Source organism: Gopherus flavomarginatus, chromosome 1 (genome assembly GCF_025201925.1).
Source record: "Gopherus flavomarginatus isolate rGopFla2 chromosome 1, rGopFla2.mat.asm, whole genome shotgun sequence".
Classification (NCBI taxonomy): Eukaryota; Metazoa; Chordata; order Testudines; family Testudinidae; genus Gopherus; species Gopherus flavomarginatus.
The window spans coordinates 100,553,429-100,570,675 of record NC_066617.1 but is presented as its reverse complement, the minus strand read 5'-3'; the positions used below and the strand labels follow the sequence as shown (position 1 = coordinate 100,570,675).

At 51.9% G+C, this 17,247-nt stretch overlaps 1 protein-coding gene across 2 annotated transcripts; it reads right to left on the bottom strand.

Annotated features, from left to right (window-relative positions):
- Positions 1 to 537: 537 nt before the first annotated feature.
- RAC2 (Rac family small GTPase 2) lies at positions 538 to 10,276 on the bottom strand. Of its 2 annotated transcripts, none has more exons than XM_050927355.1 (7): positions 10,066 to 10,276; positions 7,029 to 7,100; positions 5,124 to 5,241; positions 3,836 to 3,898; positions 2,866 to 3,025; positions 1,484 to 1,616; positions 538 to 1,380 (listed from the first exon to the last, which is right to left on the bottom strand). In XM_050927355.1, the coding sequence occupies exons 1-6, from the start codon at positions 10,098 to 10,100 to the stop codon at positions 1,486 to 1,488; spliced, it is 579 nt and encodes a 192-aa protein (XP_050783312.1). In that variant the 5' UTR covers positions 10,101 to 10,276; the 3' UTR covers positions 538 to 1,380; positions 1,484 to 1,485. The 2 variants fall into 2 exon arrangements, with proteins under 2 accessions (XP_050783312.1, XP_050783303.1); XM_050927346.1 differs by having other exon boundaries at positions 538 to 787; positions 10,066 to 10,274.
- Positions 10,277 to 17,247: the final 6,971 nt, after the last annotated feature.

The following is a 17,247-nucleotide window of genomic DNA, read 5'->3' as shown; positions in this document are numbered from 1 at the left end:
TGTACAGGTCCCTTGGGGAAAGTATGCAAGCTCTGACAGACTATATTAGCAGGCGCTCTAGAAGATCCATAAGTTCAGGTTGTCCTAAGCTCCCTTCCTGTGCCCCTCGCAATAGACTTGCTGGCCTTACCTTTCCACTGCCTTTGGGGAAGAGGCTTGTCTGGGCTCTGTCAGGCAAGGCCGTTTGGCTGGTAGGTCCCTGAGGAGAGGAGACTTTCTCCCACAGACACAGGCAGATCTGAAGGAAGGTAAGCAATAGCTAAATGCAGGCACCTACCAGCTCAGCCTGAGATAGCAGGCCGCTCGCTTTCAGCTGACACTGCCTTCAGAACCCCCCGCCACCGTCCCCAGCTTGAATCTCAGCTGCGGTGACGCCCAGTCAGTCTCATGGCTGCTGGAGGGATTCAGCTGGTTGGCTGCGGTCCCTCCAATTGGAGTGGCCAGAGATGCCACAGCCAGCATGGCGCAGCCACAGCATCAAACCCAGACAGCCAAACTTGCAGCCAAGTGCCAGAGAAGGGACACAAGGCACTGATGTCAGGAAGGTACAATTGGTTTATTGACTCTCATTCCCTATACAGAAATTGACAGGAGGAGGGAGGGAGGTTGTGCAAATGGACAAATGAGTGCTATAGATCCATACTGGTCCTTCTAGGCAGCAGAAACAAACAAGCGCTGTGACCACCAAGAGGTACCAAGGTCCAAGACGCTGAAACCTTCAACCCCTGTTGCATCGGCAGAGCCTGGTGTCGGGAGCGAGCTGAGGGCTGGGGCTGGAATCTGTGTCCTGAACAAGAGGAGAGGTTGTGAAGCCAGCTCGTATCCTTCCACCCTCCTTCCCCACCTCATCCATCCTTCTTCCCATTCCAGCCCAGCTGCGGTAAGAGGAGAGAAGAGAGCCTTTTCTCTCCCTCACCTGGCCCTGATCAGCTGTCTCCTGTCCCTGGCCATTCTGTGCCTCTTTCCTGCCTCCCTGCGGCCTTATGCGGAAGGCGGGGGAAGAGCAGAGGGAGCAAGGTAAAGGGGGAGGAGAGGCAGCGGCTGCCTGGTAATGGGCAGCCACAAAGCAGTCCCTAGTGGCCAAGCAGGAAAATGCAGGGGAGGGGCTTTTTTGCAGTTTTCTGTATATGGTGAGTCAATTATTAAGGGGAGGGGCTTAAGCTCCACAACCCCCACAACAGGTTGCCCCTGCCTCCAAGGAAGCGCTGAGGTCCCAGGTCAGAGGCAGGTTTTGGGATCCCATTGGGGGAAGCTGGTGACAGCAGCTTCTCTTCAGGGTAGAGTCAGGAAGTCCAGGAGGAGAGTGGTGCGGCAGGAAGGGGAGTCCTGCGAGGGGTCTTTCTTCAGGGCAGAGGGCTCCCCCCAGGAAGAATCAGGGTCCTTTCAAGGGAGAGAAGGGGTGAGGGGGGTTATCAACGGAGACAAATCCCCTTAGTGCTGATAGACTGGGGTCTGGAGGGGAGGGGAGTCCTTTCTCACCTACCCCTAGAGGAGGCTGCACCCCCGTTTTTTCGGTCTGGTGGGCTGGGGGCAGAGAACCGCTCGGATTGCCTCGTCAAACACCGTTTTCAGGCCACGTTGTGTCAGCGCCGAGCACTCGAGGTATTTCACAGAATCTGCCAGGAGAAAAGACAGCACCATCACTAGGAGGAAATGGGAGTGAATCCAAGAGTCCCCATCCCAGCCCTGCAACTGTGAAGGGGCCTCATCCAGAAGAGACGCCAATGAAGAAATCTCAGGGGCCAATGTCAGCCAGAACAGATGCATCCATCTGTCTCTCTGTCTGTCTGCTCCGGCCCCCAACACTGCCGTGGCTGAGCATCTCGCAGTCAGTAACATATTGATCCTCACAACATCCCTGTGAGGTAGGCCAGTGCTATTACCCCCATTTCACATTTGGGGAACTGAGGCTCAGAGAGACTGACTTGGCCCCAGCCCTGCCAAAATGGCTTCACAGCCATCGGAGACAGATTTGATGGATCCCCAGCCCCGGTCAGGCTATCAAGATATGTGGTCAGGCTGGTGGAGCAGAGAGCACCCTCGCTCTGAGAGGGGAGGATGTGGTTGCTCTGTGGAAATGGGAGGTAGGTTGGGGGCATGTGCTTGTGATTCATCCCTAGGGGAACAGCTGTGCTTCACTGACTAGTCCCCTCTTCTCTGAAATCCCAGCTGAAAACACCTCATTTCTCCCTACCCTGTGCCTCTGCGTCTCCCACTCTCCTCTCACCTAGCTGCGGCTTGGGTTTAGCGGCCACATGAGACAAGGAAGTGCTGTACTGTACGGCAGAGCAGGGGAAAGAGAGAGACACAGATGAACAAAAAAGGGCGGGGCAGAGCTACCATCTTCCCCTAGTCACTCGCACAAACCCCAGATCACGGGGACAGGAAGAGGAAGCAGCGGTTGGGTCTCTCTGAGACAAGTTAAAGACCTCATTGTCCCTCCTATTTCCGGACTTGGAGAGGAGGGTTCTGCCAACAGAGCAGCTGTGGCTTTCACAGCAAAGACTGACCAGCTAGAAGAGATCAGGGAGAGATAGCTGGTGGGGGATGGGTTGGCAAAAGATCCTGGCCAGAAAAGTGGCAGAAGACAGGGCGCTGAGGGGTGGGACTCCCTCACAAAAGGTGTCACAAAAAGAAAAGGACAGGCCTGCCCTTCCTGAGCCCTCAATACCCTGTTCCTTCACACACCCCTTGGCATTTCTTCCAGGTGCCCAGTAGCAGCTCCCACTTAGTGTCATGGGATGCTGCCCATGTTCCCCATCCCCTGCCAAGGAAGCACATGCCAGACTGGTGGAGAGCACACGCACACAGCCCGTCCTCTTCCCCAGCGGCCTCAGCGTATTGCCAGTATGGCCTTCTACCTACCGATCTCCTTGGCCAGCGCGAGGCCCTGCGGGTATGTGATGGGCGACAACTTCTTCTCCTTCAGCTTCTCGATCGTGTCCTTGTCGTCACGGAGATCCAGCTTGGTGCCCACGAGGATGATGGGGGTGCTGGGGCAGTGGTGTCGGACCTCAGGGAACCACTAGTGGGAGGTCGAGAAGGGGCCGGGAGGAGAGAGAGAGAAAGACACACACCCACACACCAAATAAAATCCAGCTGCCACTGTTTCCTGCACTGTCTTGTGGGTGGAGTAAAGAGGCAAAGCCCCTGACAAGGGAGCCCAAAGTGGGACTTCCCTGCCCCAGGAACTGAGACACGGAGCAGCGGAAGGGAGAGAGCTATGCAACAGCTTCAGGCTGCCCCCCTCTCCCCTTTAGGTGGGAGCTGAAAGTTGGGGGGAAATACATTGTTGGTCCCCCCTCCCCTGGCTGAATGTTGGGGGAATATATCCCCATGCCCCATAAATTACCCACGCATAAGAGCTGTGCTGAGCTGGTCTTGGTTGAAAGTTGCCCTCTGAATGTGCAGGCTGCAGCAGTGAAAGCTGCTGGAGCCAGGGCAGTGAAGGGGCAGGAGTGGGAGGTGGGTGCTAAGGAAGCACCCAGGTGAGAACGGGGAACAGTGTGTTGCCCACTCTTGTGTCCTGGAGCAGCACAGTTGGTGGGCCCTAGAATCTAGCCTGGTTTGTTCGTTAATCTCTCTTGGACAACCCAGAGGCTGTGGGAGACCAATATTCTAGCTACTCCTGAGAGAGACACAAAGGAAAATAGCTCTCAGGATCCAGATAATTCATCAACTGTTACCACCCACGCTCACTGCACGAGCATTCCTTTTTCAAGGCCAGTGCCTGTTCGTGCGGCTCTCGCTGGCTTCTTGAGCTGCACGTGGCAAGTTAGTGCATACCTCTGCTCTCTGCACAGAGACACCTCCACGCCAGCCACGATGCGCTTACCTTGGCGCGAACGTTTTCATAAGAGGCCGGGCTGACCAGAGAGAAGCAGATCAGGAAGACGTCCTGTAAGAACACGACAGCATTTGGGGATTAGGCAGAGGGGGACCCCTCCCAGCACCATGCTGGAGCATTCTGTCCAGCATAGGAGAGGGGTGGGCCGGTGAAAGGTGCTGGATTGATAGCCCTGGAGACTCAAGCTCTCTTGTTATCCCCCCCCAAAAAAGGTACAGCACTGTGCATCTTCCCTCCATCCCTCCCAATCTGTGCCACTCAGTCCTGACATTTGTGAGCCACCTGGAAGGGAGAGACGGTTGTTCAGTCTCCTGGCCCAGCCAGCCCTTGGTAACAGCTGATGCCGCTACTGAGGGAATCTATCATTGCTAAGTGTGGCGGTGCAGTTTTCGTGATGTGGACTCCTGTCCTGCTGGGGAAATGGACTGACACACCCTCACTCATTTCCCACAGATCATCAACCAATCATCAGATGGGGACGGTTTTGGTTTCTGTCAAAGTGGGGCCAGATTCAAACCAGTCACAATAAATGCAGGAGTGAGACCTAGCTGGTACTCGGGTACTCAGAAAAATACTGCAGAATTTAAGCTTTAGCTTAAAAAAACCCAAACTCTGAGCCTATGTTTCTAGCCCTTCCAAGTTGTGAAGGAAACCCGTTAAATGTGAACTGACACAGGGTTGCCTTCCTGAATCTGCAACCAGACTGCTTGGGGGAATAGCACTGATGTGTGTTGACTCTGAATCCTACTGATGACCATATCAACACAATTAACTATTTCACTGCTGATTGTTTTAGCAGACTGTGGATGGAGCTTGAATAAAGTATCACCATTCTCTCCCCCGCTCCCCGCCCATCAGACCCTGTTTAAACTTAAGAAGCTCTGTTTCGTGGACTCAGAACCCTCCAGTCTCACAATCAGGGCACAAGAAGACATGAAAGTCTCCGTACCTCATTTGCAAATCCCCAGAGTAATTCAAATCCTGTGAGAGACACCTTTAGTGCTGAATGATACCGTATGATATTTAGATGGCTCTCCAAAATATTCCCCATAATCCTTTCACCCTTTTGGACTCCCAGATGCATAGCATATACAAAAACGGCGATGGGGTCTTCGGGGGCTGGTGAGCTCTCAGAGAGGAGAAAATTAAGAGAGGAACTCTAGCGCCATCTCAGGCCAATAGTAAGTCCGACTTCTCCAGCATAGGGAGATGTCGCCAAGGGAATGCGCCTTGAGTGCAATGAGTGGGGAGCAGGGCACAGTGAGGAATGACCCACCGTCTGCGGATAGGAGAGGGGCCTCAATCGGTCATAATCCTCCTGCCCAGCTGTATCCCACAGTCCCAGGTTTACGGGCTTGCTGTCAACCATCACGTTGGCAGAATAGTTATCGAACCTGCAATGCAAAGAGAGAGAGAGAGAGAGTCGGTTCCTCAAACTAGAGAGAAGAGCACTCAGGGGGCACCTCTTTCTCCCGAACCCGGGGCAGGGAAAGAGACACCCTCCTGCAGTGCTTCAGTGCTGCTGGTTCACCGAATACCTGCACCTGTCCCACCGCAACCTACCTCCCCATAGCCTAGCTGTGCCAAATTCCTTCCGGGCTCCAGCATCTCCCACTGCCTTTGGGGCTCCATCCTGACTGCGAAGCCCCAATCTGTTACTTCCCCTCAAGTTCCCCTTGCCAAGCCCTCCCCACTCCCCGCTCCAGCTCTGCGCTCTCTAAGCCTTCATCTGCACCCTTTTGTTTTAGAAGCCAGACTGCCCTCTTAAACGGTTTCACTCCATCCGCCTTCTCTGTACCACTCAGGACCGTGCTTCCTGCCAAGCGCCCCGCTGGAATTGGGTCAGGATGCCATGATTTGCACCCCTACTTGTACAAAACATGCTGTGGTATCTCTAATGCCTATAGCCAGTGAGGCTTTCCTGTCTTGGGGCAGAGCATCCCCTGGCACCGTGCTGGGACACAAGGTCACTGGCAGCTCAGAGAACAGTTGCCATCCACGCAGGTGCTCCTTTTAGGTCTCCCATCCTGAACCCATTTGTTATATTTTTCCCTATGCAGAGAGTAACCACAAGCTTTCAATCTAAAGTGAAGGAAAAGAGCAACAAGAAAGAACCAAAGTAAAGTCCCCATGAGGGAGCACACCCTGTGCATGTCTCCTCTGTTACAGGCTGCCCCAACTCAGAGAACAAAATGGCTGCCTCTCTCTGCACACAGAGCAGGGGTCCTAGATATGAATGGGCGTGGTGCACAGCAAGTAGAAGGCGTTGCACAGCTACACACACCACACCGTTTGGCACACAGTATCGCAGCACAATCTGGCCACCAAGAAGAGGCGGCTTCTTGCAGCCAAAAGCTCGGCTCAAATTGACCATGCCAAAGGATGAGGATTTCAGGTGCTTCCAGCCCTGTCTGCACAGTGATTTATATGCAGCTTCCCAGGATCCTTTGCTTTGCTACTGTGGTATAACAGCAACAAACACCTGTCTCTTCCAGGAAGCTGGAACCCTAAGGGCCAGATTCTGACACCCTTACCCCCACATACATGGAGTGACTTCAGTGGGACTTCTTGTGCAGTAAGGCGCTATTCATTGAGAACAAGGGATGTGCTCACATACATGCCAACAGTGGTGAAGGGACAGTGGAACGTCAGCTTGTACCATCCCTGATCAAGAGCTGCTAGTAGCCTGCACTTGGGACCATCCTAAATTGCATCCCTGTTTCAGTGACCCCTATAGGAGTTTGCAGTGGTGCAGATCAGTCCCGGCCTTGCACCTTGCTGCCTGGACACGCTCCTTGCATCCTTTACCCTGTCCCCCACAGCTAGGGCTCCCCCCCGAGCCAGCAGAGAGTTGGCTCTGCACCAGGTATGAAGGCTCCTCGTGCCATGGCTTCTGTCTTCCTTGTGGTCCCTTTAGGTCAGGCTCCTTGGTGCAAAGGAGTCACAGGGCAATGATGAATTAGGGCCCTTGTCCATTTCACAGCTGGTGAACTAAAGGCTGGGACTATCCAGATACCAGACAGCCCCACAGCCTACAAATGAACAGCTTTCTGGTATCGAGAGTTGACCCAGTACTGACTTATGGGTACAGAGAGCTAGTACTCCCAATGCTCGGGACCCCCTCTGCCCTCCTGCTTGCCCTCTGCCTGGCCCCCCAGCCTCCCATCTGCTAGATACTCACACAGTGGGGATGTATTCGCCTGGGAAGGCATTGGTGGTGTAGCTGATGAGGAGACAGGTTTTACCCACAGCTCTGAAAGAGACAGAAAATACACCCAGGACCTGTTACTGTGATTCCTGCTGGGGGGTATCATGCCTTCTCCGACCAGAAAGCCAAACGTAGCAGAGGGCTAGAGGAGAAGAACAGAGAATCCAGATTCCCAGCCCTAAGCACTGCACAAGCAGGGTTAGAGTGTTAGAGGGAAAGGGAAGGAGTGAGGATGTTACATTGTGCTAGTGTCTTCTCGCCTGAAAGTTGAGGCATTTTACAGACCTTACACAGGGATCACTCAGCTGAAATGCAGTCACTCTGGGGTGGAGCACAGCAGCTGATTATCAGTGCACAACAACAAAGAATTTCTGACAGGAAACGGAGGAGTATATGTATCCGTTTGATACAGCAGAGACAACGTAGAGTAACCGAATGCAATTGCCTAGATGGCACCCCCCACAGGACAGCACTCTCTAATGCCATGATGGGACATGGCGCCAGTAGCAGGGAAAGGACACCTCACACTATATGAGCACGGCACCATATTGGCTTTCCTGAGGCTACCTACCAAGCATCATCACACACACCTTCCAGCTGACATGGCACTCATGAGCCGGGCTACCAGCAGTGAGGCTGCTCTTGGGGCTTCTGAGCAAGCAGCCAAAGCTTCCTCCCCCCTCCTCCTCTCATAGAGTCATAAGATTTAAAGCCAGAAGGGGTCATCAGATCATCTAGTCTGACTTCCTGTATAACACAGCAACTAGACACCTGCAGCTGGCCTGTTCCCGCCGACACAGGCTCATGGAGTAGAGCTGTTTCTTTGCTGTGTAGACTTCTGGGCTCGGGCTGGAGCACAGTGGGAGGGTCCAGAGCCCAGGATCCAGCCCGAGGCCAGAGGTCTACACAGCAATGAAACAGCCCTGTGAGCCAGTGTCGGCTGGCACGGACAGCCAGCGGTTTTTCTTTGCTGTGCAGTCCTACCCTTGCAGGCCACCAGCACCACCCAGCTTTCAGTGGAGCATGGTGGAGAACTAGGTGGCCAGAGCTGAAATGCAGTCCAACCCCAGAAGAGGGCGCTAGTTGGAGAAAGCCCAGGCCAGAGGGACTTCAAAGAAATGCAGGGAGAGCAGGGACTTGAACCTATGTCCCCCACAGCCTGAGTGCTCAGACCACTAGGCAATGGGATTTTGGGGGAAAACAGACTCTCTTTGTGTCCAGAAATTCCATCCTGGACCTGAGACACCATTCCAATGAATTGGCATTTTCTGTCACACAAAAAAAGGTTCCACGGAAAATTTTCAAACCATCTCTAATGAAGGGCAAGGGAGCCAACTGTGAAGGCAAATAGATTACAGAGAGGGAAAGGAATCGCAGCCAAGACAAACGGGGAGGATGGCCTAGTGGCTAATGGACTGGCCTTTCCCAGCTCTGCCTCGCTGGGTGACCTTGGGAAAGTCATATCACCTTACTGTGCCTCCAACTCCCCATCTGTAAAATGGAGATAACACCACTGACCTGCCTCCCAGGTGGGTGGCAGCATCTTAAAGCAATGGAATTAGCAGAGGAGGGTTATCGGGTTACTGTGCTGGAGGCTGGTTATGGGGATGGAGCTGTTGAGCTGAAGGAGGGATATGAGGTGGCAGAGCTATGGGAGAGGGTTATGGGATTACTGTGTTGGACGGCTGTGATGGGGTCAGTGGGGAAGGATATGGGGCTAGCAGCGTTAAAGGGTTTAAGGGGTTATCAGTTATGGAGCAGGCTCTGGGGCTGGTAGACTTAGGGGGCAGAGTACTGGTGTTGTGTTGGGGGAGGGTTGGGGGGTTAGCAAAATTCTGGGGATAGGTTGTGAGGTGGCTGTGGGGTTAGTCTCAGGGTGTTTCCTGTGCAGGTGGTTTCAGGGACAGCTCTGTAGCCCTTAGTTTCTGGTCTTTACGATACTTTCCTGGCAGGTACCACCATTTGTTTGGGATTTGCTCTATATTTCTTTGTCCTTCCCCCACCCTCTCGCCTGCCCCTGCCTCCAAGGTGGTTTCTATAATTTGATCGTTTGTTTGCAAACTTCCTCCTGGGGCCAGTTGAAAGGAGGAAGTGACTGCGAGGTGCAGGGCCTCTGCAAATGTCACTTCATCTGCTACTGATAGCTGCCCCAGATAACAGCATCACCAGCTCCTAGCCTGGAAGTGGCTTAACCCTCACAGTGCCAGATACTACTCTCACCTCACAGCTCTCTTGGGCCCTGGCTGCTTGTCTCCCAGTGCCCTGGCAGGGCAGCAGCCTACTGGGGCCCACCTTGAGGAAGCTCCTGCTGTTGAAGGCCTTGGCTGGGCCATATCCACTGACAGCAGGATGCACACTGGCCAAGTGGTGGATAAGCCAAGCAATGATTATGCTGGGCTCAGATGCCCAGGGTTTCATTGCCTCACATACCTAAGGCAGACGGATGGCATCGCGCATCTCAGGGGCGAAGGGGAAAGGAACATCTCCTCCCTGCTGCATCCATGGGAGTCCCACTGAATGATCTCCTGGACAACTCATGGAGAGCGCGTGGGTTCTGAGATCCACAGAAGAGGACCCACAGTGCTATCCATGCACCACTGCCATGTGTCAGTCACCGCCTCCCCCCACCCCCATGGCTTGTGGCGTGACCCAGTAGAAGGGAAACCACAATCTCCCCCACTGTGTGTTAAACCTGACTCCAGTTCTACCAGCAATAGCTGTAGTGGGGGAGGCACTGTAGAGGGTCCAGTGCCACCTTCATCTAGGGGAGCTCGGCCAACCTACAAATAGTTCGTCCTTCAGAGGGCCTTTTACACCTTCCCCGGAAAATGCACGTCCCGCATCCCGACATAACGCACAACCTCCATTGCAGACTGCCCCCTGCACACCCTGCCTGGCAGAGAAAGAGAGCGAAAGCAGTTCAGAGGAAGTCAAAAGCAAAGATGAAATGTCACCAAGAAAAAACCTTTCCCCTTCTCTGCCCCTCCCTCCAAAATAGAAGGGTACGTACCCATCTCCCACCACCACACACTTGATGGCCTGCATTTCTCTGGCCTCAGGGAGGAGGGCGGCTCCTGGGGCAGGAGGAGTCAGGCACAGATAAGGCTCTCAGGTGACCAGAGGAAAGACCTGTACAAATGTAATGTCAAATCTAGCGTTGAAGGGAGCAGCAGATCGTGGGGAGGGAGGAAGTGGAAGAGAGAATGTTACTTAACCCTCCCTTTCCCGTCAGTCCCTCCCCCCTGGTAGTCCAGGCCACTGGCTGAAGGCGGGGCATGTACAAACATGCAATTTGAAAGACAGTTTCATGCGCTAGATGACTCAAGTAATTTCTTTTCTATGCTTCCTGTCCCCCAGCTTTGAGCAGCAGGGGGTGCTGTGCTGCATCCAGCCAGGCGTTAAATTAAGAAGGAGAAAGGGAGAACACCATTCCCTCCCCTTTGCAGAGAGCAGAGGGAGGGGTTCCCCTTTTCTTCCTTGCTTCCCCAGAGCTCCCTTTCCTCTCGGGCAAGTGCAGTGAGGACTCACCAGTCAGAGTAATCTGCTGTGGGTGCTGGAGGAGAAGCCAGCTCCTGACGGAGAAGTTTCAGGGTTTCCCAGCCTTCCTGTTGTCAGGTGAGAGTGGTAAAGAATCACAGAGAAAGCTGAACAAGGAACTTTACTAGAATCAGGAAAGCAGCGTTATCCCTACTGCTACTCTGCCTCTCCCTCTGCTTCACTGCTCAGCTTCTGCCTAGAACCTTCCCCGCTCGCTTCCCCTCCTGCTCCGCTTGCTACTGTGAAGAAACAGGACTCACCCCTAGGTGAAGCTGCAGTAGCAGCTCCTGATGGAGGAAGAAGAGGTGTCCCAGCCTGGACAAGTCTCCTATCCATCTCCTTTCTCCTAAAGGAAGATCTATCTGTCCCAGGTAAATTCTTATACTGTGTCTGTCACTGTAGTATCTAAGTGCCTCCTTGGCTAGCTTCATGCTATATGGAGATCCAGTCCATCTTAAACAGGAGACTTTTATTAAACAAGTCAGCTACAACTACAGCAAAACCAGGCTTCCCTGCAGCTTGAGCCCCAGCTTTGTCTCCTTTGTTTACCAGGAACCACCTCCCTGCCTGGAAAGCTATACAATCCACAGAGACATCTAGTGGCTGAACAGCATAACTGCAAGTGAACATTTCATTTCAGACTCCCTTCCAGCCACTTTGCCCTGTGCGCCTGAGCAGATGGTCTCCCTTCTATCCAATCTGCTCGCATTATTTTTAAACAAGGGACCCTCAGCTGGCTGGAAGGGATATGATTATACAACAAAAGGGGAAATTAGCTTAGTCTGTGAAACACCAGCACGCATCCAGGAGGGCCAGACTGTGAGCCATTCAGTGAAAATACAACAAACCAAATAATGCAGGGGTTGCTATAGCTATAGGAGCATCTCAGACCTCCTGCCATTGTCCCAGCCAGTATCACATGCCCTAACCTCCTGCCCAGCAGGGCAGACCCTTGGATGCTGGGTCTCAGATGGTGCTGTGTGTCTCTCTCTCAGAGGGCCCAAGGACTCCTTCCTGGTAGTCTGTACAATGCAGCATCTTGAGAACCAAGCCGCATGGGGGCAGGGACTGCAGTGTTACCAACTCTACCAGCCAGCCTTGCCACCCGCATTGGAATTTCAGCCTGGGATGGGTGGTAGAGCCCCCTCTGATTGGCTGCTTCTGGGAAAAAACAGCCAATCACAACTGCTGCAGTAAGCAGGCAGAGCTTTCCCTCTACTCCAAGGGAGATTTTGGGTAGGGGAATGGTGAGAGGGATTAGCAAACACCATTCTCACAGCAGGGGAGGAGGGACTAGAAAGCATCTAGCAGCTCAGGGCAGTTCTTCACTTCCCTCCCTCCCCTCCTGTGAACAATGGGTCAGTCTGCTCTCTTATCCTCCTCCCCCGCTCCCATTCCCAGGCCTGGAAGGGGGCATAGGATGCCTGGAGCTGCAGAGGGAATAGTGGTTTACTGAAGGGTAAGGGGCAGGTCTGGGACTTGGGGGCACAGAATTAATGAATTATAATTTTGGAGCACCATCAGGCAGCCAGAGGTAGCCCTGTGGTAGGGACAAAGGCCATCTTAGTATATACATTTACTGCACCCTATGCCCCCCGCATCCACCCACCCACACTACACTGGGGCTGGGCCAGGAGAGTTCAAAAACCAGCAGACAGACCAAAACCACAATATTAGTTATACAATAATCTCCTGATTTTAGGGCTAATCTCCTGATTTGAGGGGCATCTGTCTCACAATTTGAACTTTTGGGGTTAGCAAGACTGGGCTTGAGAGAGAACGGAGGTCCTTGGGAAGGTTGTTCTCCAGTGTCCTGCCTCCAACAGCGGCTAGTCGCTGATCTTTCCGAGGGAGGTGCAAGAATCCCAGCAGGTAGGCAGTCAGGAGATAACCTTCCTCCAGGGGAAGTTTCTCCAGTTGCTAGAGGTTGGCATTAGTGCTGAAGCATGATGGTGTACAACACTTCCACAACTCCTGGTTACTTATTCTAGGTGGAGCTACCAGCTGTGGCTATGTCTATACTGGAGCTGGCTGGTGTCATTCCCAGCTCAGGCAGACATATACATTGGAGATAGCAGATGTATATTCAGTGGGCTAGCCCAGCCGCTGCATTGCTATTTTTAACACACTAGCTTGAGCAAAGCTAGCTAGGGTGAACAGATGTCCCAATTTTACAGGGACAGTCCTGGTATCTGGAGGTTTTTTTTAATATGGGCTCCTATAACCCCCCACCCTCTGTCCCAATTTTTCACACTTGCTGTCTGGGGAATTGGTGCAGTAGAGATTGAACATAACAGCATTGAGGAACAAGGACGGACAGACAGTAATTGACAGAGTAGGGATGGAGATGGTCTGCAAGAACTTCTATACAGAACTGTTCAAATCAAGAATCAGCATCCCTCTCCCAACGCTCTAAGAGTCAGAAGAACGCGTCCCCTTAATAATCATTAGCGAAGTCCGAAGCACACTACACCAGATGAAGAAGGAAAAAGCTCCGGGCAAAGATGGAATAACATCAGAAATGATTTCCACAGGAGGCAAAAAACTTTGGAAGGCTCTCGCTTTAAGATTCAGTTGATATCTCGAAGAAGGAAAAATACCATCAAGCTGGAAGAAGTCGAATACCATCTTGCTGTACAAGAAGGGGAATCGAGAAAATCTTAAGAACTATCGCCCTATATGCCTGCTGTCTCATATCTATAAACTCTTTATAAAGTTGATAACGAACTGACTCTCGCGGAGTCTGGATGAACAACAGACGAGAGAGCAGGCAGGGTTTCAAAGAAATTTCAGCACGATCAATCATATATTTACTCTTAGCCAGCTCCTAGAAAGAGCTGTGCATTGCTTTCGTCTACTATGAAAAGGCCTTTGATAGCATTGAGTTCAGCGCAACATTAAAGGCGCTCGCAGAGCAGAACATTAACACGGAATACATCAGTTAGTTGAAGGAAGCGAATATTGGATGTACAACAGACATTACTCTCCTCGAAACTCCCCTCTGCACCCCAATCGAGAAAGGCATAAAGCAAGGAGATATGATTTCACCAAAACTATTTACCGCCTGCCTTGACGTGGTTATGAACAAGACCAATTGGAGGAGTGGTGTTAATATAAATGAACGATGTTAATATAAAAGAACTATTATCTCATCTCAGATTCGTGGATAGCATTGTGCTAATTGCCGAAAGCACCAGCCAACTACAGAGTATGCTACAAAGACAAGAAAAGCAGTCAGGTCAGTCTGAAAATGAACCACTGCCAAACGAAATACATGCGATCAGATGTCTTACAAAAAGCCCTAATAACGGTAACAGGAGAAGAAATTGAAGAAGTGGAACAGTAAATATATTTGGACCAAGAAGTTAATATGCGCCAAGACATGAACGGAGAACTCTCGTGAAGGATTCAGGCAGGATGGTGTGCGTTTAATTCCATCAAGGACATCCTCAAAGGAAAAATCGACAAGACCACATGTACAAACATCTTCAGTTCAACATGCTGCCAGCCATGCTGTATGGCAGTGAAACGTGGGCACTGATGAAGAGAGAAGAACAGCGGCTGTCAGTAGCTGAAAGGGCAATGGAATGAGCTGTGTTGGGAATTTCCCTTCTGGATTGTATCCCAAATGAAATTATTAGAGAATGTAGTGGTGTGAAAGATATTGTTGTGGAAAGCAGATATAATAAGATACAATGAGCAGGCCACATAGCACGGTTCATGGACAATAGGTGGACAGCAATCATTACTGAGTAGTACCTGCGAGAACAGAAAAGACCAAGAAGTCTCCAAGAAGATGGGAAGATGACATTGTTAAACGTTTCGGATGAATGTGGAGAAGAAAGGCAAGAATGTGAGAAGAATGGCAGACATGTTGTGATTGGCGCAGTCTTAACGACAGCTGAAGACCAATCGATCCAGGTGATCTAGGTGAGGCTATCTCGTCACCCTAAAGCTAGCACATATGTGTAGGGTGACCAGATGTCCCGATATCATATGGACAGTGCTGATATGCGGGGATTTTTCTTATATAGATGCCTATTACTCCACTTCATCCCCATCCTGATTGTTCACATTTGCTGTCTCGTCACCCTACATATATGTCTACCTGAGCTGGAAATTGCACCTCCCAGCTGCAGCATGCATGAACCCTGTGGCTCCAGGCACAGGAGCTGAGAGCAGGGCCACAGTGCTCCCTCTGCTGGCACCAAGGCAGGATGGAGGAGAAGAAGGAAGCTGCCTGTCTCAGGGTACGTCTTCACTACCCGCTGTATTGGCGGGTAGCAATCAATTGCTCAGGGATTGATATATCACGTCTCATGTAGACATGATATATCGATCCCCGAACGCGCTTATATCGATTCCGTAACTCCACCAACCCGAACGGAGTTGCGGAATCAACAGGGGGAGCTGCGGACATCGATCCTGCGCCATGAGGACGGTGAGTAATTCGATCTTAGATACTTCGACTTTATTCACGTAGCTGAAGTTGCGTATCTAAGATAGATTTTCCCTCATAGTGTAGACCAGCCCTCAAATACAAGGGAGTGTGGTGGGAGGTAGGAGCAGAAGTAGAGAGGGACAGATGAGGGGGATAGGAGCAAGGGTGGGGGGGGCAGGAACCAAGGATGGGGGCGGGTAAAAGCATGGCAGAGGAGGACAAGAGCCATGGAAATGGGAGGATAAGAGTGGGATGGGGTGTGGAAGATGTGCAGAAGCTGGGGACAAGGGCAGGAGTGGGAGGATGGGGCAAGGATAGGAGCCAGGGGATGACTGGAATGGGGGGACAGGGACAGGAGTTGGACAGAGAGAGAGCAAGCAGCCGAAGGGATAGCAACAAAGGAAAGGATGGGACAGGAATGGGGATAAGGATAAAAGGAGACAGGGAGGGGCTGGGGAAAAAATATCTGTAACCACTAAAGCACACTCCCCTACAGAACTTGAAAGTTCACAGAACCCAGGAGTCCAGAGTTTCACCATTCCTCTGCTGTCTAACAAATAGCTGTGAACCCCCCTGGCAAAGTATGTGTCTCCATCCCCCTCTACTGGCGTCCACAGAGAAGATAACAGACTTCTACTGCTACCAGTTACGCCATTACTTCCAACCTAGAGGACTGTGCTGTGAATCTAAAGATTCCAACCCTGCGGATGACTCATAGGATGGTGGGGAGGACGGTCAGTATGGTTCCATGTGATGAAATTATTGGCTTTTAAAAGTTTAAAAAACTTAGAAATGTACATTCTGAAAAATCTGTGCTAAAAGAACATTAAGGTTGCAAAGTCAAGCACTGCAGTGTTGAGACAGGCCAACATTAGACTAGGAGAATTGGTGGCATCTGCCCCCTTGAGACCTACTAGTGCAGGTGCCATGGGCTTGGAGTAGGGTGACCAGACAGCAAGTGTGAAAAATCGGGACGGGAGTGGAGGGTAATAAGAGCCTATATAAGGAAAAGGCCGAAATATTGGGACTGTCCCTATAAAATCGGGACATCTGGTCACCCTAGCTTGGAGACTCACGGGCAGAAGAGGCATATATCCTGGAATTACTTGGCACAGCTACATCCTCAGCATGCTGTGATTTGCCTTGTGCCCCTCTCCAGCCAGCAAGGGGTGGTCTTGGCCAGGGTTTGCTGCCCTGGTCGGAAGGGGGGGAAGGGGAGGCTGGCTTCTGACGTGTCTTGTTTCTCTCACAGAGTTTGAGGAAGAAGCTAGGAGGAGGAGGAAGAGGAATCTGTCGGTGAGATGGCTATGCTCTAACAGACTCACCCAGGCCTTGCTGTATCATCTCTGCAGCTTGGTGACCCACAGGAGGTGGGATTGCTGAGGAACCCAAAGGGGAGCAGGGGTCAGGCAGTAGAGGAGATGGGGGTTCAAATATGAGGCTTTCCTAGCCTACAAATCCAAGGGAGGGGAGAAACTTGAATTATTCCATTGCTCTTCTTTTCTGTCATCCCAGATGTCACCCTGTCCCATCGCCCAACTGTTGTCCCTGCCCTTCCTTCTTACTTCAGTATACCCTGTCCTGTCATGCAAGAACAGCATGTGTGGCGGTGAGGAAAGGCTCTTCCAGGGGGACTGTAGGAATGACTGAGAAGGGGAACTTCTAGCCCAGCACAGAGACATGGGGAAAGCAGGAAGTGGGAGAAGATGAAGAGGTCTGGACCCTAGCCCAGGGGATGGGAATGGAAAGGGGGAATAGATGAGGAGGGGGTGTCTTGTATCCCAGCACGGAGACATGAGCGAGAGGACTCTACCAATCAAGGGGGAGGGGAGAGATTTGTACCCAGGCTCAAATGGCAATTACTTCACAAGAAGGGATGCAGCCTTCTCACATCCCACCCCACCCTGGGGGACTGGAGCATCCTTGACTGTGTGTCTGGCCAGCGCAGAAGGACAGCATGATGGGTTCCAGCCCCAGCTTAGGCCAAGAGCAGCCCCAGCTCTATTCCCCTTTTGCCCACCTCACTTCTTCATCGGCTCAGCTTCCCATCAATTGCCTCCTGCTTTTTGTTCTTCCTTTACTTCCTCCTCTCCTGCTGCTCTTTCCTGCTCGACCGCGCGCTTTCTGTGGTCTTTGATTAACTGACATGTTTGTTTCACCTGGGTTAATTCAGACATAAGGTCACTAGTGAAATGAGTGCAGGGAATTCTCAGG